The following is a 24,913-nucleotide window of genomic DNA, read 5'->3' as shown; positions in this document are numbered from 1 at the left end:
CAGAGTGTAGCTGCATACATCATCTTTTCTGCTTCTGTAGCTCCCTAAATGCAATGAGGTATTATACTGGACCACTGTTGTAATTTTTTTTGCCTTAAGAAAGGAAAATATGCTTTGTTTGATGGACATAACAGTCCATACTGTCAAGCTGAAACTAACAGTAAGTTTAAAAAGTCTACTTATTGGAAATAGTGTGTAATTATTTTTTTTCTTTCTTTCTCCATTCAAAATACAATGTTTTATTTCTTTTAGCTGCCAGCTTGTGGGGTCCATATAAGGACATATGGCAGACTGTAATGAATGCCATTTGGAAAAGGCAACCTGAAGCTATTCATCGCCTCGACCAGGTTTTAAAGAAACACAAATCGGACTTCATTTCTCTCTTCAGAAATCCGGTACTGGATTAGTGCTCTTTTGTGGAATGAGTTGGAGAGCTGACAATTTACTCTGTATTGTACGGTTGTATGACATACTGTTTTGGCCCTAACCATCCTTTTCGTTTTATGTTATTACTGTACCTAGGACGAATGTGTTACAACAGTCTTGTTCTGCTGTAAGAATACAAGTAGCTTGAATAATGCGCTTTATTTTTTGTCTTGTACAGGATGATTTATAATTTTTTTTTTCCCCTCACATTATTTGAATGCCATTTTGAAAGGAATAGTAAAAGTATCTGATAATCCATCAGTCAAGTATTAGCTTTTATTACTACTCTTATATGTCTGAAATAAAGCACGAAACTATTTTGTCTGGTTTTCGTCCGTGCTCATGCTTCAGTCAGGTTAATGAACACAAAGAACAGAGGAACACATGAATTTACAAGATATAGATTGTGTCTTATTAGATACGTGAGATGATGTGGAAAACCTTGCTGTTTCTTGGGTGATGGATCACAAGGTAGCAACTAGCAGTATGTCTTCTTTCAGTGGTGTTACTTCCGTGATAGTGTATGGCTTTTTATATGGATAAGACAGAAAATTTAACAGTCAGCTATAGAGTTTTGTTAGTATATTTTACTGTCTGAGTTTAATAGAAAAAAGAATGATGTAGAAAACAGTGGTTTGGAGTGTTTGCAAGAGTTCTGATCAACAACCCAGATGTCTTTTCTTGAGCTGATACAAATTCCTCTTGAGGACTGTATAAAAATTTAATTTGTCTCCTTTATTCTGAGTAAACTAAATATCAAAACCAATTGTATAAGATTATTTTTGGTACGTCCCAACAAAGAGACCATTGCTGTGTGACTGTAAAGCATTTTTAGGGTGCCTTTACTATTTCTGTGTTTAAAAGCACTGTGTTTGTTTTTATGTTGACAACCCAACCTGTCAGAACTATTATTTGTGGGGACTGATGTGTAAAGCTTTATTCAGTATTTGATCTTGCCATTTTGAATAATTTACGGTGCTTGTTTCTCTTGCAGCCAAAGAATGTCCAGCAGCATGAGAAAGTTCAGAAAGCAAGTACAGAAGGGGTTGCTATCCAGGGACAGCAGGGAACTAAACTTTTACCAGAGCAGCTAATCAGAGAGGCCTTTATCCTCAGTGACCTCTTCGATATTGGAGAGTTGGCAGCTGTTGAGCTCCTTCTAGCTGGTGAGAAGGGAAAATATTTAAGAGCTGGAGAAATACTACCTAAATAGGGCCTTCTTATTTAAGTGTATACTTAACATGAATGTGTGATTCAGTCAGGGCCTTAGAGCATAGAATGTTCTTAAAAAAAAAAATCTGCTGTCACTGTAATGTAGTACAATAACACTGTTCTGAACCAATGTTTGTATTTCATGCACCTATTGCAAAAGGGAGGATAACTTGAGGGGGTTTTATGATTTACTTTATTACTGAATTTGAAAATAGTTTAAAAATAATTGATTGAGAGTTTTTCCATGAAGCAGTGTAATAGATCTTGGTTCTTCAAATTATGTAGTAGTTATGCAATGATACGTGACTCTGTTTGGATCATAATCTAGTAACTGATTAGATTATGAAATATATTCTAGAAAGTGACAGGCTTTGCATGTAGAAAATTGATTTCAGAGTTATTAAAATATAATTGTTAGTTATCACTACTAGCTGCTGTTCATCATTAACTTTTTAATAATTCATTGAAGAAGTAGCTTGCAAATTTGTCACCTTTGGAAAGCCATCTTCAAATCAACCTCACTTGCTATTGTGAATTTGAGTTTTCAATATAAATTCAGAAAGAAAATTTTATTTTGAATAAAGAAAAGATACTTAGCCGGTAATCAGCTTGAATTGATTGTTAAGATGGGTAGATACGAGCTACAGATACCATTTGGACTGTGGTATTTATGGACTTCTATTTCTTCTGAATTTTTTGGTGTTTTAATAATTGAATTTCAGTTTAAATACTAGCATTCAAAATATCTGTGTTATCTTTCAAGTGCCTGAAACAAAACAAAGTGACAGTGAATAATCATGGTTGCTTTGAATTCTACACTTACATTTCAATTGGAAATGCAAAGACATAAGACTGTTATCAAAGTGTGTAAGGTAGACTTTCTGTGACTATTCTATGCATTTTCATTCAACAGGGGAACACCAGCAGCCTAATTTTCCTGGCCTTACAAGAGGTCTAGTGGCTGTTCTGTTGTACTGGGATGGAAAAAGATGCATTGCGAATTCACTAAGAACCCTCATCCAGTCACGCCAAGGCAAGACATGGACTTTTGACCTTAGGTCTGTATTAGGGTGATGAGCTCATCAAAGTTCTTTGCTTTGAGTTCTTTTAGGACTAATTAGACTCATTAGTGAATGTTATGTGCAGTACTTTTTCCTTTGGTAGCAATCTTAATTAGTTGATACAAGTTGTATTTTCGTATTCCATGTTCTTGAACCTACAGTTGTCTAAAGACTTTGTATCCATTCAGCATAATGGTTTGAGATTAGCTATGCACATGTAGTTATTTTATGTGTATAATATAGTTGTAGGCTTTCCATCAACAAATACATTTGATGGGATTCATTATTTTAGACTTCTTCTGTGACTGGGAATAGTGTGATTAATTGTTAAATTTATATTCTTTCCAATATAGTCAAGAGTTAATATCCATGACAACACGCTTTACAGATGACCTAATGGAGCAGGGTTTGACTCAGAAGATCCTCACTCTTGTGTCACATATTGATTTGAACAATGAATTTGATAAACTCCAGAGAGAGCGAGGGTTAGGCAGTGAGAAACATCGCAAAGAGGTAAATATTCACTGGCTGTGAACATTCTTCTGAATTACTTCTGATTACTACAGATTAGAATACAGTTAAACTGCATGGAGACAAGAAGTGATTTTTCATTTTACTTTCTAGTTTCTGTTCTCTACCTTTGCAAGCTCTGTTACTGTCTGAGAGGTCACAGCTTGTGATATACCAGAGTGGGATCAAGGTTACTTCCTGCATTTCAATTTTGCTGTTGCTTCCTGATGCTAGACTATACCTTATTTTTAGTGAAGAAGTGTAATCAAGGACAGTAAGAAAGTAAGCCTAATATTTGCATTATCTGTAGATTTCTTCTTTTTAATATTATTCTAAAGACTGTGTATTAAATCATCTGCTCTCAGCACCATGGAACAAAAATAGTTCACAAATTAGTAAGAGAGATTGAAAGCAAATCAAGTTGGGAAAATAATGCTCTTTTTAATAATTCAGTTGTGTTTATATGAGCAGAAGCATTTCTAATACTGAAGTGAGAATTGCTTGAAAATTAGTTCTTGTTTTTTGTAGTCCTTGAACTTAATTGAGACTGTGGCTAACTGCAGAGTATGCTTCTAGTAGGAAGATTTCAGACATTATTGGTTTATTTTCTACACTTCTTTCTAGTGGGTGATCTGTCTGAAAATTATTCTGTGTTGTAATCAGTCAGTTTGTTTTCCACCAAATAAACTAGTTTTACACTTTTGCTATTAATGTAGAAACTATACAGAGGATATCCTGATTTACCTTAAATTATCTTAATTTAACATTAAAATTCATTTAATGCATAATGTTAGAAGGTTTTTTTGTTTTTGTTCATCCACCTTTTAGGTGGACTACTGTATTTCTCTCTGTATTCATTAGAACTATTCAGCTGGAGTCTGTGCACAAATCTCTTGCTGTGTTAAATGTTGAAAAGTTTTTATCACAGTATATGTGATTTTAGTGGAAATAGAATGCTTATAGCTAGCTATTTTTTATTTAACCAGGTACAATAGAAACAGGGAAGGAACGTCATCAGACGCTCACGATTTAGCTAAATAAAATACAGTTTGACAAAGATCATTATGAAAGGCCATTAGTGGCAGTTTAAACTGAGGGGGAGGACTGAAGTTAACAAATTAAATGAATTTTTGTTTGAAAACAGGTAGTTTTTGTTGCAACTGTTAGAGAAAAGGATAAATTTTGTTTTCAGGAGCAGTTGTACTTAATTGTATCACAGCATGAAATATTTTGCCAAATAAAAAGAAAATGAAATACTTTTAATGTGAAAAGGCTTGGTAGCCTTTATGTTGGGCATCATGTTTGTCCCATAGGTAATTGGGGATGATAGATTTTATTTATATTTGTTCTCTGAAGTTGATACAAATTTTTTTTTTCTGGGGGGAAGAAAGTTGTAATTTTAATTGTCTTTCACGTTTCTCAGCATCCTGAAAGTTTTGTATTTGTGAAGTCATCTGAGGTCATCTCTTTTGGGAGAAGGAGAAGACTATGACCTTATCTGGCTATAACTACTAGCGTAGTTGGGTATTACAGACACAATGTAACTTTTGTGTGGTACATCTACAGTCACAGACATTCTGTGTCAACTCGTGTCTCCTGGCCTTGACAGATGCTGATCAGTCATATTTCAGGGTATCTGCTCAAACCTTATATGAAATACATGGGAATACAAACATATCTAACAAGCAGAAGTGTGCCTTTTGTTGTTTAGCAGTTAAAGCCCCCAACATTTTCTGTAGCTGTTGTCTTTAGAGTAATTTTAAATTTGACCTAGTCATCCTGATTGACTGTGAAGGACAAACTGAACATGTTACCAGAATATTTATATTCAGAGTTTGTTTGGTTTTTCTCTTACAGGTTTCTGACCTCATTAAAGAATGCCGACAGTCCTTGGCTGAAAGTCTGTTTGTGTGGTCCTGCCAGTCACCACTGAGTAAAGATGACACTCTTATCCTCATAAGTTACCTGGAGAAAGTAACAGTGGAAGCTGATGGCTCATTGGATGGTGTGAACTTGTCTCTTCTCATGGCTCTCCTTTACTGCTTTGATGTCAGCTCTTTGGAACAAGGCACAGAAGATCGTGATGGTAATGCTGGCAAGTTTCCCATAGAGCTTATGTTGTGCAGATGGATGAATTGTTTTTTTAACCAATTTTGTTACTGATCTGTAACAAATTGGTAGGATTTTTCATGTTTGTTTTCACATTTGTTTACTAGGTGTTGGTGTTGTGTTTGTTTTTGTTTTTGTTGTTTTTCAAGATCTGGTGCACCGGCTCCCTCTGCTAGCAGAAAGACAGTATATAGCAACAATACACACTCGTCTTCAGGAGTCTCAGCCTTGGAAATTACCAGGCCTGCAAGCTACTGTTAGATTAGCCTGGGCGCTGGCATTACGAGGAATATCCCAATTATCTGATGTGACAGGTAAATCACCCTGAAGTGCAGTTGCTGCACATTAGTATTCAGAGCTTCCAAGAGATAGAAGTCAAAGTATCTGTAACCTTTTTGAAGTGTTAGTATTTACCTTTATGATAAAATTACAGTTGACACTCTTTCAAAGTTTTCTCAGTATGTGAGTTTAGTTGTTGAGCATTGAATTGCTCTGAAATGTACATGGATTTAGAAATATTTCGTTGTTAGTAATATTGCATAATGTCTCATAGAAGTGAAAGATATTTTAATGTACTGGAAATGTGAAAGATTGCATTTTAGCAGCCTTTAGTATTATTTGAACGCTTAAATAGAGAATAGACTCTTACGACTTTTTACTCCTGTAAATGTTAAACCTCAGGATCTTGAGAGAACAAATCTGTTTTAATGTTGTTTTTTTTTCCTTTATCTGTGTACTTCATAAGCTTCCCAGGCTCCCTACTAGGTCAGAATTGTGTCTACTCCAGAATATATATTTAAAGAAAATGTGAACTTTATAATTAATGTCTAATTAAGGTTGGTTTATGTTTCTTTGTTCATAGTCTTAGGTTTGATTTGGTAAATGGATTATGTGCTTTAACACTTACTGAAGAGCAAAGTTGAGATCATCACCAAACATTAACTTGTATATTCCAGTCTAGTGTTTTCCTGTATGGTAGAAAAAACATAGTTGCTAGAAGCATGTCAGTTTGCATGTCAGCCGGATATTCTGAAATATGTTTTGTTTGGTAACTATAATTTATTTTTTTCCCTCTGTTGTGATTTCTGTGGCCCAGCTCTTGCAGAATTCACTGAGGCAGATGAAGCAATGGCAGAGCTGGCAGTTGCTGATAATGTCTTCCTGTTCCTGACTGAATCTGTTGTGGGGTCTGAAAATTTCTACCAGGAGGAATTTTACATTCGCAAAATTCATAACCTTGTCACAGACTTCCTTGCACTCATGCCAATGAAAGTAAGCTGTTTGCATGAATAGCAGTTCTTATTTTCTGTATTTCTAACATTAGAAGAGGTAGTTTAGGGATTTAGGTATGACCCTCAGCTTGAGGCTCTGCAGTTCAGAAAATTTGTTGACTTTATGGAACCTGTGTAGTTTGGGATTTGTTTTCCACATTGAAGTGATGGAAGAATGTGATTCTTAAAACACTTCAGTGTGGTGAGATTTGCAAAGCAAGCTTTTGTGGCAGTAGTGGTTTCATTTTGTTTTGTTTTACATGATTGAAATTTAAATGAATGTAGAAATTGATGGCAGTGAATGTGGGTATTGATTTTTTTGTTTTTTTCTTTTGATACAGACAGTAACATAACCTAAATTTACTTATGGCTTTTGTCTCTTATTCTTAATTTATTCTTTTAGTAGTGATGTTTTCCATATTAAGGGGAGGGATTCTACTTTTTCACTAATAACAGTTGTTGGGAAACTGAGCAGTACTTTTCACTAGAACAGCAGAAATACTGCAAAAGGGTTAAAAAAAAAGTTTGAAGCAGTTGCAACAGTTTAGTTTGTGCAAGAGCTTGTATCTAAGCATGGAAGATTAAAATTCTATGAAAATGTTTTTATTTAATTGATGGAGGCTTTATTTTGTGAACTTCACCGTGTTGAGCTATAGTTGGAGTTGCCAAACAATTACTTTTTTCAGTGTGCAAAAGAAGGATTTAAAAATATATTTTGTTCATTGTAACATCTCTGAATGAGAACAATATTGTCAGGAAAACCAGTATTTTAGCCTTAAGGGCTAAACAGTATTTTAGCCTTTAAGGGCATATATGAACAAGTTGTAGACAGCTTTTAGGTTTAATCCTTATTTATTTATAATCTGGGTGTTGCATGTTGTCTTCTTGAGCTGTCTTTTTAACTGAGAGAATATCCATAGAAAAGTATAATGTCAGTTCAAACAAGTTCATGCTGATAACTGTACAGCTGTATTTCTGCTGCAGTGGCTGCCTGCCTAACAACACCGCATTGTCAACAGGCCTTGGACATTCTTTGAAGGTGCACACAATGGTGTTTTCTGTAATACAGATGCAGTATCCCTTAGGAATCTTTTGAATATAGTAGGAATATGTGAGGTGTATTTTATAGATGTTCCTTAACAATCAAGTGCAAGGTTTGGAACTGGGAACTTTTTTATGAGGCAGTTATTCATTGGATAGTGTTGCTTTATGAAAGATGAAATGTCTCCCCATAACAATACCACTTTATGTGAGAGACACAAGGCAGCTTTTTGAATGAAGGTTGAAGAGCTGGAGACTGACCCAGGCTGAGGTTGCTGCCATACTAGATTTAGAACAGATATGACGCTGTCCCCTGTATCCGCAGAACTGTTTGAAAATCCCAAAGCTATTGGTTGATTTGCTGGTACTTCTCTCATCTTCATTGCATTATGGAACTGGAGGCTTTACCTCTGGGAAGAATATTTCTCTTCCATTTCAGGTTTTTGTTTTTTGTGGTTTTTTTGCTTAGGTTCAGATCTGGAGTTGATTGTAGCTAAGACCTAAAGATGAAGAGAGATGTTTTTCATTGCAAGTAGGATTTTGTAATACATGTAATCAAAAATCTGGCTGTTGAATTATGTTCCAGTCTGATAGAGGCCAGTACTAGTTTTTTTACATGAAAGACTTTGTTAGCTGGTGCCTGGGATACAACCCCTCAAAGGAATTTTTCAAATGCTGTTAGTTAGTGGTTGGCTTTTGTACTCAGCTGTTTCTACTGAATCTCAAATTTTAGGTAGAGAAGTGTCTGAACCTGTGTTCAGTTTTATTTGAATCTCTAAGTCAGCATTTTATTTAACTCTTCTGTATATTTTTAACATTTATGTTGCTTGCCAGTGATGATTTGGGTAAATCTTTGTGTTGACTGCATTACATTCACAACTTGATAATTAGGTCTAGTAGTTCAGATAATTCATTATTTCATTTATTAACACACAATTTTGTCCATGTATTAATTTTGTTAGTATACTAATTTGATTAGTTTGCTCTGACCCTTTCCTCTGTTATTTCTATTTTTAACTATTTTTTTTCTTTGTCAGATAATTATTTTGCTGCACATTCAATTTTGCAAATTAAAATATATGGTAGACCTTGAACTGGTCTGTATAGACCATCACCATATTTTAGGTTTTGGTGTGTTGAATTGGTTGCTTTTTTCTGTTCCTGTTTTTCTTTTTTCCTGTTGTACTTACCGATGTGTGATAATGCTTTTAGCTGAGTCAGACTGGCTCCAAAATAATTCCATTAATCCAAAAGTTTTCAAAATGTAAAGTAGTTGTAACTAGAAGTAGTCTAAATGGCTAAAAAAGGGGTGGTCACAGATAAGATAATGGTCTGACATCCTTTGTTTGAAGCTAACCCGTCTAGCTTTTGAATTAAAAGGAGGAAAATGCTCCACCTTTTGGAGCAAAACCAGAGGATCTGGAGAAGTCAGTTGTGAAAAACTCCCATGGTACAAGTTCAGGGCTTTAGCTATGAGCTCTTCAGTTGGCAGCAAAGAAGTGTTTGAATATCCCTTTGATTGTATGATCTTGGGGGGAGGGGATTAGAAAAAAATGAATTGAATATTCTTGTCATGTATGTGCAAGCTCATTTCCTTTCTTAGTTTTTAATAGTCTGTTTAGACAACTCTCCTATGCCTGTTCTGTTTTATTCTTGGCTAAAGACAGACAGTGGGGTTTTTAACACTTCATAAATTGCGTAGGTGAAACAGCTGAGAAACCGTGCTGATGAAGATGCTCGCATGATCCACATGAGCATTCAGATGGGTAATGATCCACCTATTTCCCTTCGGAGGGATCTGGAGCATTTAATGCTTTTGGTAAGCTCTATTTTCTTTCACATTACTGTGGCAAAAGGTGGTTATGACTTTTCTTCATCTGAAAACCTGAATGATACCGTACAGTGCTGGGTTGGAGGGATTGTATGTTGTTGGTTTTTTTTTTTTTTGTCCTCAAATATAGACGCTTTCTGTAACTTCATGTAAAGGCATTAATTTACTGCCTTGGCTTCTGATGTTAATGAAGCATCATTTAATTCTTATTTAGTAAGTAAATATTGCATTGTTTCTATGTTTGAAGAACTTTTGACCTGAAGTTATTTTGCAAAATATTTACATACCTAAAATTTAAGTTATTTTAAAATTATCTTAACGTATCTATTATTTTAAGCTATCTTATTTTAATGTAACTTAGAATTTTAAGGCTGCAGGCTATCACTGGAGTTGAGATCTGTCTAAATGCATGCATGTTCTTTGAATGGAACACCTTTGTGTATCTAGACCTCAGTGGTTACATGGTGTTTTATGTTACTGTAAGTCTTCAAATTGAGATACATGAATGGTTATTTAAGGAGAAATTACACTTGTTTTCTTAGCAATGTAATTTGTAATAATTAAATAGAAAGTTGTGCAAGTTTCACTTATGTGTGCATCTGGCTGTCATTTGTTCTGATATTGCTATTTAGAAGCTGTCATTTTCAAAGAGTTTTAAGGAATGGAACACCAGCCGTGGGATGCTTTGCCTCTCAGATGTGTTTAGCTTATCTGGAAGCAGTGCTTATTGTTGAAGTAATCTTCTCAATATAGCTGATGCTTTTTAACATCTTTTCTCTGATAGATTGCGGAATTGTATAGGAAAGACCCCTTTAATCTGGAACTTGCTCTTGAATACTGGTGTCCATCAGAGCCTTTGCAGACATCTACCATCATGGGGTCCTACCTTGGAGTAGCTCATCAGCGACCTCCTCAACGCCAGGTTGTCTAGCTTTTCTTGAGTAATCATTAGTAACTTTAAAGTCAAAAACCAGGCAGCAGAGTGTTTCGTATCCTTATCACAGCTAGCCTCTAAAAAGACATCTTTTATCAGTGGTTTATGTGCATGTGTCCTGCTCTGCATAACATGGTTATTGTTGCTTACGCTAAAATGAGCTATTGCCAGTCATTCATGGTTTTCAATAAGTTTATTAAGGAAGAGTGCTAAGCAAAGCTCTTTGAAAATGTTGTTCAGATGTGCTTTTGTTACAGTTGCTAAATGAATTCTGATAACAGTGCTCTTGTGTTTTCTGTCTGATGACCTCTTCATATCTTTTTGATGTAACCCAGAACATAAATTCCGTAATTATAAAAAAATCTATTAACTGTAGTTGATGATATTTTAGGGGGGTAGGAATCCATAAAAATATTTTGGTTGTTTAAAGCTCAAAGCTTACAACCCATAAGAGACAGAACTTAAAATCAGAATGAAGAAGCAATCTAAACAGATGAAACAGATGTTCCAAAACTCTCTAAATACCTGGGATGCTGTCAGCCTTCAATGCTTCTTGAAGGACTATGCAGTGTTAGGCAAAACCTAGTACAAGACATATTGGGCACATCCCAAGATTCACCCAGAATAGAGGCAACTTAAGTTAGGTCTGGTGCAATCTGCAAGCACCCTAATATGACCGTGGGAGGACCCATTGTGTGAATTACTGTGCCTGTGGATATGACAAGCATAGTGAGTTCTTCTCAGCATCGCTTAACTTGCACTGTGAGATGTGTTAATAATATTGCTGTTCAGCGTTTGTGAGTTGAAGCAAATTTTATCACAAAAAATATAGAATTGGAGAATTAATAGAGTTAGTATACTTTGCAATCACTTGAAATGTTTTATTTCCTCTCTGAAACATGTTTTCCACCTCCAGGGAAACTGAATAGGCCAGTCTACAGAGGATTTTTTTGTATGAGTTGTGATTCTACCCCTCTGTCCTACCCTGGTTACATTAGATTCTGTTGGCTGCCTGTTGTGTTCCTAAAATACTCAGATTTTTTGGTTTTTTTTTAAACACTGATCTTTATTTGTTCTAGGTTGTCTTGTCAAAGTTTGTTAGGCAAATGGGAGACCTACTTCCTTCCACAATTTACATCCCATACTTGAAAATGCTGCGGGGACTGGCTAGTGGGCCTCAGTGTGCTCATTACTGCTTTAGTTTGCTAAAAGTCAATGGCAGTAGTCATGGTAAGAAAAGTGACACTTCAGCTCTTTCTCAACTCTTCTTTAGAAAAGTACAAAGACTCATTTGAGGTGAATTGTGGCTTTGTACTTTTAACATTTCATTATTAGTCCAAAGGTGAAATCAGAAGGCTTCACTTGAAAGTGTAATCTGGGAAAAGAAAAACCCAACTGCTTGGGTAATTAAACATCTGAGCATCTTAGCAAGTAATTCACATAATGAAATAATACATTTTTTTTAAAAGCTGTGACCTAAGGGTATAAGAGATGAATATCAATATTGCTTATTGTAAAATATAGAGAGTCATTTCAGGTTGTATATTCTGTAGTTACCTTTTTGCTTTTTTCCAGAAGGACTTTGTTCTACTAGAATTCTTTTATATATGTAATATAATAGCACTATCAAAGTAAGAAATGCTGGTCAGTCCTGTGTTTTGCATAGATCAAATTAGAAAAATACCCCACCCTACTTTGAAGATACAAATAATGCTGCAAACATTCTGATTCATAAAATGGAAACTTATTTGTACTGGCTCTTCATATTAGCTCCTTTCTGTCTCTATTAAACAAAAAAACCCAAACAAAAGTACCGAACAACAACAAAAAACCCCAACCCTAAACCAGAACCACTGATTTTGGCAACAACAGCTTTACTTTGAACTTTACTTTTTTTCCTCCAGAAAAAAAGTTTTCCCTTTAAATTTAACTACTCTGTTTGTCATCCCTTGAAAAGAGTACAAAGATCTTGTCACCTGTGTGTTATTTTTCTAGCGGAAAACATCCAAGGAGCGGGTGGCAGCCCTGTCTCCTGGGAGCATTTCTTCCACTCTTTGATGCTTTATCATGAGCACTTAAGGAAAGACTTGCCAAGTGCAGACAGTGTCCAGTATCGCCACCTGCCTCTCCGAGGAATCACACAGAAAGAACAGGATGGATTAATAGCATTTTTACAGCTGACCACTGCTATAGTAAGTTGGGTAAGTAGCCTTTTACTTGGTTTTCTTTGTTAATGTATATTTTTTTCTAGCAGAACATCATCATTCAGCTGAAAAATTCACTTGATCAAAAAGATGTGTAGGGCAAATTTACCTAGCAGTTGTCATTTGACTAGTGAACTTTAAAAGTATGAGAGGCATCAGGAATAACTGCTATGACCAAACATACACAGTCTGGGGGAAGCAGGAAGAGTAACACCTTTTCCTGTTACTGCTGTTACTGATTTTCTTGCTTTCCTGACACTTTGGTGTCATGGAGATGTCTTTCAGAAATGAGGTATATTCAGAAGAAATGACTGCAGAGTAGGAAAGTTCTTTGCATTTAATTGAGTTTGAAAAGGCAAAAATAATAGATGAATTTAAAAGAAGGTGGTAGAAGATTGGCGACAAAACTGATCAATTGTGAAATTTGCCTCCAGACTTAGATTTAAAATGTCCCCGCACCAAGAGTGCAAAATGTGCCATGAATTGAGTGGAAGAGGATTCCAAGAGAATAAAACAACAGTGCAGATTTTGTATGGTGAGTTGTCTGGGTAATTCTGGACAGCGTGGAATTCAGCTCTTCAGTACCAACCAAATTCTGCAGCACAAAAATTCTGCATTGTAGTGGTATACCTTTGGTTTTGCTGACACAAACACAAGACAGATCAGTGAAACTAATTTGTTTTTTTGAAAATCATCCTTGGTGATAATGGCGTTCCTATGTGAGCTGTTGTGTCAGCATTGGATAAGCATGGGGAAAAAGGAACTTTTAGAGCTAGTATTTTCTGACATCATCAAGCCATAACCTGTAAGGAAGTAAATTTGTTTTAAAGAAGCAGGGAATTATGATTTGATGAGGCTAGAGGCTTGTTCCTGTCGAGTATATAGCATGAGAGGCTCAAATGAGCTTACACTGGTGATGACCCTGCTCTTAGGCTTAAATAAATTCATATAAGTTCCTAGCAAACGTCCAAATGCAATTTAAGTTTGTAATAGAAGTATTGATTGAAGTCCCTGTACTGATGCTTGAAGAAGCTGTCTAGAGTGTAAGGACTTAAACCTATTTAAGACTAAGTCCACAAATGTGTGTCTACTGAAAAACAAACAAAAATTGAGTGGTTATGAGAAGCGTATGTTAGCACAGAATGATAAAATGGTTTGGTTTGGAAGGCACATTATAGATCATCTAGTTCCATCACTCCTGCCAGGGGCAGGGACACCTTAACCACTAGACCAGATTTCTCAGGTTATGCACATAATTCTCTGTGGCTAGGCACAATTTTAGTACATGTGAATTAATAAATTGGACTTTTTGTTAAATGAAAATTGTTTGCTTTGGAATGGTTTGCTATTCATCTATTTTTTGTGTACTTTCAAGTATAATGCAGTGTCATTGATACTGAACTTTGAGGTAGAGATTGTAAAACATGAATAATCTTCAAAGTGATAATCTGTGGTTTTGTCTGTTGAACTCTATAGAGTGAGAATGCTCGCTTGGCTCTTTGTGAGCACCCTCAGTGGACACCAGTAGTGGTCATTCTGGGACTTCTGCAGTGCAGCATTCCTCCTATTTTGAAAGCGGAGCTATTAGAAACCCTTACTGCTTTTGGAAGATCACCTGAAATAGCTGCTTCACTCTGGCAATCTCTGGAATATACACAGGTATTTAAGGATTTTCAGTGCTTAGAACTATAGTATCCCAATCGGTTGAAATTGTCAGTAGATTTGAAATAGTATTGCATTTCCTCCTATGTTTTCTTGTTGCCATTGAATGAATATATGTTTTTTTTTCACTTAGTTAATGCAGTTCTTACTTTGACATGATCTTGAAAATGACAGTATGGTTTTATGCCTCAGATATCTTATTGGCTGTGCTTATTTTACGTAAATGCAGGTTTCCTGACAGACAGTCCTGTGCATTCGGTATGTTTTTTCTCCAGTGTATGGCATCAGTAATAAATGTTCTGCAGGGTTTTTCTGAGGTTTTTTGTTCGTGACATTGTTCTAGTGTGAGTCATGCTCATAGAAAGAAAGGATAGGCAAAAACGCTCCACTTTCAGACATTTAGTTTTCAGAGGAAGTTAATAGTAATTTACTGGATATTGTTGCCAGCTTTCACACTTAGATGGCAAAAGTCAGATATGGATTAAAAGCCCTACCTTTTAAGAAAGTTTTTTTTTCCTTCTGTCTTGATTTCAGAGAAAAATTTTAAATATAAATCCTAAGGATGATGAATATCAAAATGTTCTTGGTATTGTTAATTAAAAGATCATGATGGGATCGGCTTATAGTCTGTTATGGTTCAGACTAGTTGCTGTTTTATGTGGAAAAACTTGAGGCATTTGAACTGCAAATGCTGGTTTATTAGCTATTAATAAAAAGACCCTGACAGTAATGACATCTTGTAATAGTATTTTAAGTGCTTCTCCTTTGCTTGCTAATTTAGGATACCTTAAAATGTACTGTTGTAAGAGATAACAAAGTAAATGTCTTTCCCCTAGCCAATACAAGATAAAAGTTGTTAATATGAAAGTATTTCTGTGCTTTATTTAACAATAAACATAATGCAGATCTTTGATGATGCAAAGCTAGAAGCATGTAAGTCTACAACATACAGTCCAGCCTCTCAGACAGAGAAATCTTAGCTTTTTACCAAAAGGTAGAAAAAAGAGGATTTGGGAAACCTCTTTTTACAGCTGAAAAGTGATGAATACCTTTTAGTCCTGATGGAAATGATACAGATAAACTGATGATTTGTAATGTACTTTTTCGTGTTTCATGTCTGTTTTCATTTCTCTTTCTGTTTTGAAGATACTACAAACTGTGAGAAGTCCAGGCCAGAGGCAAGCAATTGGTATTGAGGTGAGGGTTTTTCTGTGCCTAGATAGCTTTCTGACTACTCTGCTTATGAGTTCAGGAAACACTTGCAGGGGCTGTATCTGCTGTTGTGTCCCCAGGAAAGCCTTTGACTAGGCACCGTCATCTTACTGCTTCTTAATTTACATTCAAGCCTGCTTGTAATTTCTGGGAACTTTCTCTATTTATGAATCTAGTGCAGTTTCATGCTAGTAACAGAGCAGCATCTAAACGCTTATATTTCTCATGAGCACTTTTTATTAAGATTTTCCTATTTCCCTAAACCGGCCTTGCTTTTTGTTACATCTTAGTACAGATCACTTCTAAGAAGAGTGGTAAATAAAAGCAAAGTGTATAAATGTTGAGGCATATCTCTTAGTAGTTCAGAAATGAATGGTGTATTTCTGAACTGAAGTAACTCTACTGTTGCTTCACTGCTTTTGCTTTGTTTCTCATGTACCGTAGACAAAAATGCAGCAAAGTCAATTCACTGTAAAATAATTAATGGATGATGCTCTTATAGAATCTGTTCTCACATTTTCTTCTACCTTCAAAGTCTTTGATTTTTCTCCTTCTGTTTTTGCTTTCTTCTTGGGAAGGTTGAACTGAACGAGATTGAGTCCCGATGCGAGGAATATCCTTTAACCCGTGCCTTCTGTCGACTCATCAGCACGCTAGTGGAGAGTTCATTCCCCTCTAACTTGGGAGCAGGTCTCCGTCCGCCAGGCTTTGATCCCTATCTCCAGTTCCTCAGGGATTCTGTGTTTCTCCGATTCCGCACCAGAGCTTACCGGAGAGCTGCTGAAAAAGTAAATTTTGTTTTATTTTTTGTTTGGGTTTTTTGTTTGTTTTGTTTGTTTGTTTGTTTGTTTGCTTTTGTTTTTTGTATGTAGTTAAAATGATTTGCGCTGCTGGCTTAGATTTGTTTCAGAGGCTATACGAGGTTGATGCAGAGTTAACCTCATAATATTTTGATTCTGTGAACAGGTGATTTTTCAGCTCTTGGGTCATCAGGATCTATGAACTACTTCTAAGGGGCCTGTATAAAGTATCCTTAATTTAAAAAAATATATATTTTTGCTAAATTTCAATTTGCTATACAGGATCTGCAACTCTGCTACATGGCTAAAGACTTCTGTGCCCAAATCTACAAGTCAGATTTGTTCTTTCCTCAGTGCTACTTATAGAATATTTCTGACTTGCTGAACCATGGTATTTGAGTTTCCTTTATGATACATTTGGATGAAAGTGCATGCCAAATTGTATCCTGGAAGCTACTAATGATCTGTTTTTAGCTGTATACCTAATAAGACTATGCCTTGTAGTTTCACTGTGCTGATATGTATATTGTATAATAGAGTTTAAAATAGGCAGTCGGTCTCTTTCAGTGTTCCATTTCACTTCAGAAAGAAAGCTTGATCTTTGACAGTATTTGACATGGTGAATTATAAATGTTATTGGATAGCATTTCAGAGTCAGATAGTCCTCTGATAATTCTGATCCAGTATATCACTGCACTCACTACCTGTTGTGTTCTTTGTTTCCTGGTCTTGTTGCTGCAGTGTTAATCTTAATTGGTGTATGACTTTTTTCTCATTTTGTGGTTATCTACAGTGGGAAGTAGCTGAGGTAGTTCTGGAAGTGTTTTACAAATTGCTGCAGGACTATGAACCTCAACTTGAAGACTTTGTGGACCAATATGTGGAGTTACAAGGTTAACTTGTTCGTTTATTCAGTGGCCAGCAGAACTCTAACTTGCTTTGCTTTCTTGTCTCTCTCTGGTGATGTTGTTTAATATTGCAAGTAGGCTGGTAGAAAGCTAGACCAAGGCTTTAAGATAGAAAAACATTCAATAAATATCCACATACTATCAGAAGTTAAGCTGTTGATTCAGTAGGGCTTCATGTACACTATTTCCTATTTCCATAGCTCTACTAAGAGGATGATTTCTGTCTCTTGCATTGCTGATTTGATTAAAGAGCAGCATTTGATGCTTAAAAAGCACCTTGGTTTCGGGCTTGTTCCTCTATATTTCTTTGGTCTATATCTAAATCACCACTATTCACAGGGTTAATTTAAAGGTGTCAGTATTTTTGATATATCCTCTAATATTAGTATTATTCATATATTAATTATTCAGAGCAGACAGTAGTAGCAGAATTATGATCTGAAGTAATTTAATTCTGGACAACTATTCTTTGAAAGGCTGAAGTAGATGGCAGATGCCTCATTATAGGAAATTTAAGGCTTATTTGGTCTGCAGGGTGTTTTGTTTTTTTTTTTTTTTTTTTTGTTTTAATGCAAAGTTTCTTCTTAACATTGAATGCCTGTGGATTGGCTTGTAGCAGTAGAAAGCTGCAAGAGTCACTTCGTAAGTGAATGACAACTTTAAGGCGTACCTCTCCAGTGAGCTTGCCTCAATCAGAGAGGCCTCTATGCCCTGTACTTTTGACAAACAGTTCTTGACAGCCTAACTGGCTTGAGCAATTCCTGTCCTCAGCTAGTCCTTCAGCTTGTGTGATTGTTTGTGGGTTACATGGTATGTTGGAGAAATGGGCTAAACCCATTCTTTTTTACTAGATCCATTTCTTGAACTGATTCAGTGTGTGACTGCACAGTGGCATGTCTTACTGCTGTGTTAGGCAGCAGTACAGACACGGTGTGAACGGAAGGACAAGGGGATTGTTTAAGCTGATGCCAAGAAGAAACTTCATCCACATTCTTACTTGCATATGAAAAATTATTCTTACTGCTGTCTTTCTTTTATCCTATACTATAATTTATAGCAAATTATAGTTTACTAGGAAATGAGATAAACATTAGCCTTGACTTCTGATTTGTGAAGGCCATTGAGTTTTAGGCTAGTAGTTTTGGTTTTGCATAGATTATTACAACAGACATGTAAACATCTGTACACAATGAGCATCAGGGGTTCAGTGGGCCTTCTGATTTATGAGGGCCTTTGAGTTTTAGGCGGGTAGTTTCATTTTTGTATAGATTGTTACAACAGACATACAAGCATCTGTATGTACACTATGAGGATCAGGGTTCAGTGGACCTTCCCAGCTTTGATTTCTGGAAGTGCTTTTTCCCTCATCCAGGGTCTTTACACAGGCTTGGGGGGGATGCAAAGTTTTCCCAGTTGCTTTTCAATCTTGCAGAACCATTTAATGTAGCTCCAGTGTGGTATAAAGTCCTAGCACTGATTTGACTCCAAGGTCAAATTCACTTAGGGAAAGTCTAACTGGATAAAGTTGAAATTGTGCTATTAGATACTGAAAAGAATTGGTAATTGCTATTACCATTCTTCCCAAACTTTTAAACTTCCCTAAGTGGCTTATGTGCAAAGAAAACCTCTGAAGACTTTGCAGTATGTTTCATCTGTTTAGATGTTGCTTACAATGACAGGGACTGCTCAGGCTAGCTTGAGTAATTGATGTCTTTTGTATTAGATATTAATTTTTTTCCCCTCCTTTCTTTAGGAGAAGAAATAATAGCCTACAAACCACCTGGATTCAATTTGATGTATCATCTCTTGAATGAGTCCCCAATGCTGGAACTGTCCTTTTGTTTGCTGGAAGAAGGGGTTAAGCAGCTTGATACTTACGCTCCATTTCCTGGTATGTGCCTGGAATTTATTTTTTGTATGAAGTTAAAATGCATACTGCATAGGATTTAAAGCTGACATTACATATCTTCAACCTCATGTTGTTTCTCTTGCATCTAAAAAGTGTGGCTTGGGGGGGAATTTTCCTAGGAGTAAACAACTGAAAAGTTCTTTCGTGGTGCAAAGCTTGATGAATGAGGTTTATGAATGCAGTCTGTTTAACTGCTTCTTTGATTTTCTTATGTTTGTTGTTGTTTGTGCACTGCAGGGAAGAAGCATTTAGAGAAAGCTGTACAGTATTGCCTTGCACTTCTAAACTTAACCCTACAGAAGGAGAATCTTTTTATGGATCTGTTGCGGGAGAGCCACCTTTCCCTTATTGTCACACCATTGGAGCAGCTGCTCCAAGGAATCAATCCTCGCACTAAAAAGGCAGATCATGTGGTGAATATCGCTCGGTATGTGTGAAGTACTGAGAAGGGAGGATTTTCAGAGGCACATAAGTGTTTGGGTCCTGGTCCTGTCATTAGTTTTACTATCCAATGTTTCTTTTTGCACAGAGCATCATACATGTTTTTGTCTTTCAATTATATTACTTTTTTCACATAATGCTAGTTGACAAATAGTTTAAAACAAGCAAGCCTTTTAAGGTGCTTCCACATTTAATTTTTTTTATCTTGTGTGTTTTGGGTCCCCGCGGTAGTTGATTTTAGCTTGTTTTGGTTCTTCAGTGACATGTATTTCTGTGTGATCTGAAGTTATTTTCTCCATGTTTCTGCTTTGAGCCTGTGACCAATTGTTTTAATTTACTCTGTAGTGTTTGTGCTAGATTTTGGATAAAAAGAATGGTAAAAATTCCAGAAGAGATTATTATCCCTACTCAGCCTAGTACCCTTCTTTTAATGGAGGACTGTTAAGTGTTTCGTATAGATTTAAGGTTGGTTTGTAGCTCTAATGTTATGTCATGTAGTTTGATTTGTGCATGTTTTAGTTCTAAATGTTATTTAATTTCTCATCTGTGTCTTACCATCTTGAAATAGTAAAATTCTCAACAATTCATTTCAATAATCTTGTATTTTTCAAGGTATCTTTGTCATGGAAGCAGCAATCCTGAACTGGCTTTTGAAAGTGCTAAGATTTTGTGCTGTATTTCTTGTAATTCCAACATCCAGATAAAGCTAGTTGGTGATTTCACACATGATCAGGTAAGTGATGGTTTCTTTGGATCTGGAAAGAGAAACTGGTGGAGTAATACTGGTATTCCATTGTGTTACTTTAAAGGCCAGGGTTCTAGATCAAGTGTATTAAAACTATATATGTCTTATGTCTACTTACCTCTAGAAAGTCTTTCACTGTGGTACTGTGAAAAGCAACTACATTAATTGAAAATAAGAACTCCAAAATCATTAATGTTTGCAAGAAGGGAAAGAACAATATTCTTTGAGATAGTAAGACTTTTTCTTGACTTTATAGTCTTCAATCTGTTAGGATAACCTATCATATGTATCAAGAACAGATTTTTTTTCTGTTCAGTGGCTAATTGCTAACCTATGTTTAGAACAGCAATGACTCTTTAACTCCTGCTTATTAACTAGGTTATATAATTTTTGTCTAGAACTAATGTTAACTTATATGCAGGGAACTATGAAAGGTATTCTTTTTAGTACAGTTAAAATCCTCTTAATTTTCATCCTTTCATTGTTGAATACAGAGTATTAGCCAGAAACTGATGGCTGGGTTTGTGGAGTGTTTGGACAATGAAGATGCAGAGGAATTAATTAATCCAGATGAGGGTATGTAAAAGGCTTCTTAAAAATGGCTCATGTAGTTGTCTTTTGTATAGAATTAAATTAATGGGAGGTGAAGAAAGTGCTTTTAAGTCAGAAAACCCCTTTCTTGTGGTGTTTTCTGTAGAACTAGACCTTTAAATGAATGAAAAGCACCAATGTCTTGTTAATATATGTCCACAGTGTGATGAGCCGACTACAAACTGAGTGTTTTTTCAGAAGACAGCATTGCTCTGGATGTATTATTTAGAGCTGTATTAATAGTAATTTGAAATTTGGTCTTGTATCCCTTTGTACTAATATAAATTGATGCCTTCACTTTCTTCTGTTTAGCTAGAAGGCTCTGAGGGTTATTCTATTAAATGCATTTCTTCACTTCATTATTCACTTTTCTATTTTTTTTTTTTTTTAATCAAGAGCTGGAGCCTGAAAAGAAGCAGGCACGAATCCATCATGAAACAAGGATCCATATTCTGAATCTCCTTATCACCTCTCTTGAGTGCAGTCCTCCCAGCCTTGCTTTGTATCTCCTGGGATATGAACTGAAGAAACCTGTCAGCACCACAAATCTCCAAGATCCAGGTATGAGGAAGAAACATTGATCTGGCATTTAATCTCTTTTGTTACCAATACTGAGAATATTTATTGGAAAATTCATGGGGAGAAGCAGTTCCTCTTAATGTTAAGAGTAATACAACAGGCCTTTTTCAGTTCCTCAAAAGCTAAATTAAAAGATATGTTGCTACCAAATGCAGCGTTTAAACAGCAGTAGGATTTGATCCTTTGTTTAAATTGAATTTTGGAACAGACTTGAAATTAGAGTTCTGGCGGGAAGTGATATATATATATACATAAAAATACATATAAATATATATATAGTAATATGAACTTTAAAGCAACAGAAGTGACATTCGTGATGTTTCTTGTAAGGGTGAGAAAAATAGTATGTTAGTATGTCGTTTGCCTCCTCAGTTTCTAACTGAGTAGTAGTAGTCTTTGAATATCTACAAAGAGGTTAATGAGAAGATGAAGCCACGCTCTTCCGAGGTGTGTGGCAGGGAGAGACAGCGGGCACAAGTTGAAATGAGAGGCTCCAAGTGGATATAGCAGAAACTTTTTCACCGTGAAGACAGTGAAGCAGTGGAGTGTGTTGGCCAGAGTCTTCACATTTGGAAATTTTCAAGACCCAGCTGTATAAAGCCATGAACGATCTGGTCTGATATCATAACTGAGCAGTAGTTTGGAGCTGAGATGTCATGGAATCCCTTCCAGTCTAAAGTTCTAGATTTTCTCTGATGTTTTAAAGGATGTTTTATGTGAACATGTTTGAACAAACATTTCATTTTAGTTATTTAGAGAAGAATATTTTTTCACTAGGTTTGTATTGGATGCTGTGGCCCAGCAGTGTTTGGTCTTTCATAGTTATAAATGAAGGGTAGATAGGGCCTAGATTTTATATGGGGGAAAAAAAAAAGTCTTGAAGTTATTTGATATATCAGAAAGATGAAAAAGAAATGCCAACTTATTTTTTTCATCTGCAAAGGAGCTTTCAGTTGCAGTGGTACATGTTTTGGGTATTTTGAAATTCTGTAGTGATGTGATCTAGGTAACTCGTCTGCACCCACACAATTTTATATGGTCTCATATGTTAGGTCAGTGACAGGGACTTTGTCTCAAAGCCATGAGAGAGTCGTGTGCACATCTTTGAATTATCCCATTCATAATGTGAAAAAATAATGACCATAAGCCATTTGCCATGAGATAATAATTTCCTACTAAAGCATAAATCATACATGCCAAGCAAAGATGATTTCCCCTGTAAGAACTGCAGTTATTGATGCCTTTAGTGCGTCAGGATATCTTTCTGGGTTGATTAAAGAATTAATTTGCTAAAGGAAGAAAGCAAAAAGTCAGGATTTTGACTTCAGTATTAAAATCTCTTTCCCGTTCCCCTTAGTTGCAGTATCAGGTGCCTCTAGAAGCATTAGTCATAAAATGGCTGTAATTGTAAAATAAAGACAGGAATTTCAAGCTCTTCTTGAAATTGCCAACTGAGTATTCAGTTAAAAGTTTTTAAGAGCAGGATTTTGTATTTTCATGCAGAATATTAAAGAATAATTGAATCTTTTTCATAGAACTGAAGGAAAAGTTCTTAAGTTTTGATTGCCTAATTTATCCTCTAAAGCATCTCAAAAGCCTACAGGTTAACAATAAACATTTTCATTAGAATTTTGCTGAAACACAGTTCCGTCTTTCATTTTAATTAATGGAGAAAAAAACTCTGCCAGGTATTTTTGCTTTAGCTCTGTGGAGCAGTATAGCACAGCACAAGGTATCTGAACAATTGAGTTTCTGTAATTCTGTATACTAACCAGCATTTGCTGTGGGGGCTAGTAAGATCAAGAATGTTAAGAAATTCTCTATTTTAAGGTGTCTTGGGTTGCCCGCGGACTTGCCTTCATGCCATTTTGAACATACTAGAGAAGGGTACCGAAACAAGGAATGGGCCTACAGCAGTTCAGGAATCTCCTCATCTTGCAGAACTCTGTTACCAGGTATTCAGCATATTTTCAGTTGGTATATAGTGAAAATAGGCCCTAAATAAAACTAGCTACTTGGTGAATACAGACTGCTGATGATTTTGGCAATTGTTTCATTTTTCAAATGCATGTGTCAGGTTTTTATATACCTTGAACTCTTTCTATTTTACCATTTCCTCAGTGAAAAAGTATTCTTTTGTAGCAACAGAGAAAATAAAAGGGTCTGTACTCATGCAGAATTTTGAATTGGGATGTACTCATATAACTGATGTTTTAAATGTTTCTGGCAAGCCCCTGAATCTGTTATGACCATATACGAATTTTTTTTTTACTATTTTTTTTATTAATTTTGGAACTGCAGTTTGCCAGCAAGTAAGATAACTATTCCAAATAAGCCAATAAAATCCTCTTCTTTATTCTGTAGCAATGACAGAATGTATGTACATATGTCTAAGGGGATGAGATGAGGAAGACAGCTGAATTAGGCATGTGTGCAAGGTAGTTGATTTTTAGCTTTAAATCATATAGCCATATGATTGCACACCTATATTATGTTGAAAATCTGTGGAATCTAGACAGGATTTTAAACACTATTAAAAGTGAAAGAGGCCATATTGCAGGAGGAGGAAAAAAAGGAAAGATTGTGTTTCCTGTCTTGGTAAACCTGGAGATAGAAAAAAGCATTCTTTTTTAAGTGAGCTGAGCAGACAGAAAGGCTTACATGGTGTCATGTGAGCAAATAGCCATTGGAATCATCTACACATTGGTACTCCTTTAATGCCATAATTCAGTGTCTATTATATATAATATGTTCAGCTTTGGAGTAGAAAACTTACTGTAAATACAGGTTTGAGCAGTAAAACAGTGTTATGCATATTTTGATTTGGTGGTTAGTTTGTTTTTAAAATAAATTCCATAAATGGCTGTCTACTGGTTTTGATTGTCAGGTGATCTATCAGTTGTGTGCATGCTCTGACACATCAGGTCCAACTATGAGGTACCTGAGGACCAGCCAGGATTTCTTATTCACTCAGCTGCAGTATTTGCCATTTTCTGTCAAAGGTAACTTTATACTAAGATAAGATTGTGCATGTTTAAAATCCTATTTATCTTTTGACTCCATAGGAACACAGAAGAAGAAATACAGGTAGCATTATTAAACTGAATTAATTATTACCTCTGCTAACCTTTTAATTCTGTAGAAATTGAACTCTGCCTATTTAGAAAGTTTAGATGATTAGCACTGAACTTTTGTAAAAGAATGCTAAATTTTAAAATGCATCAAGTCTCCAGAAGCAAATCCTAATTGATATTTCAGTTGTTGTTGTAGTTTTGTTAGACTATGCTACAGAACAAAATATTTTTGAAAAGCAAGAATGCTGTGAAGAACTGAGGGAATAGAAGACTGGCGGTTATAACAATCTGTGTTTTCCCTTCCTTTGAATAAAGTAATTTTATTTGGTGACAGCATTAATTTTTAAGCTAATAAATGTTTTTAATGTCTCAGACCAAAACAGTTTCTCAGTT

The 24,913-nt window shown here is 35.7% G+C and overlaps 1 protein-coding gene across 1 annotated transcript in view; it reads left to right on the top strand.

The window, feature by feature from the left end:
• Nucleotides 1-24,913, top strand: part of NUP205 (nucleoporin 205) — a 49,092-nt gene that overhangs the window by 4,679 nt on the left and 19,500 nt on the right. Inside the window, exons 2-23 of the mRNA XM_057425622.1 lie at nt 253-395; nt 1,421-1,592; nt 2,552-2,696; nt 3,053-3,212; nt 5,067-5,295; nt 5,468-5,632; nt 6,415-6,590; nt 9,333-9,449; nt 10,246-10,383; nt 11,475-11,625; nt 12,391-12,596; nt 14,076-14,258; nt 15,408-15,458; nt 16,052-16,261; nt 17,067-17,166; nt 18,935-19,072; nt 19,328-19,517; nt 20,144-20,264; nt 20,771-20,852; nt 21,264-21,428; nt 23,277-23,401; nt 24,334-24,448. Of these exons, the coding sequence (XP_057281605.1) occupies nt 253-395; nt 1,421-1,592; nt 2,552-2,696; nt 3,053-3,212; nt 5,067-5,295; nt 5,468-5,632; nt 6,415-6,590; nt 9,333-9,449; nt 10,246-10,383; nt 11,475-11,625; nt 12,391-12,596; nt 14,076-14,258; nt 15,408-15,458; nt 16,052-16,261; nt 17,067-17,166; nt 18,935-19,072; nt 19,328-19,517; nt 20,144-20,264; nt 20,771-20,852; nt 21,264-21,428; nt 23,277-23,401; nt 24,334-24,448 (3,282 nt within the window). The remainder of the gene's footprint in view (nt 1-252; nt 396-1,420; nt 1,593-2,551; nt 2,697-3,052; nt 3,213-5,066; nt 5,296-5,467; nt 5,633-6,414; nt 6,591-9,332; nt 9,450-10,245; nt 10,384-11,474; nt 11,626-12,390; nt 12,597-14,075; nt 14,259-15,407; nt 15,459-16,051; nt 16,262-17,066; nt 17,167-18,934; nt 19,073-19,327; nt 19,518-20,143; nt 20,265-20,770; nt 20,853-21,263; nt 21,429-23,276; nt 23,402-24,333; nt 24,449-24,913) is intronic.

This window comes from Pezoporus wallicus, unplaced genomic scaffold, assembly GCF_028554395.1.
Source record: "Pezoporus wallicus isolate ANWC-B61680 ecotype Strahan unplaced genomic scaffold, APGP_CSIRO_Pwel_v1 scaffold_3294, whole genome shotgun sequence".
Taxonomy (NCBI): Eukaryota; Metazoa; Chordata; class Aves; order Psittaciformes; family Psittacidae; genus Pezoporus; species Pezoporus wallicus.
Note: the sequence above shows the minus strand (reverse complement) of the source record. Positions and strands in the feature narration are given on the sequence as shown.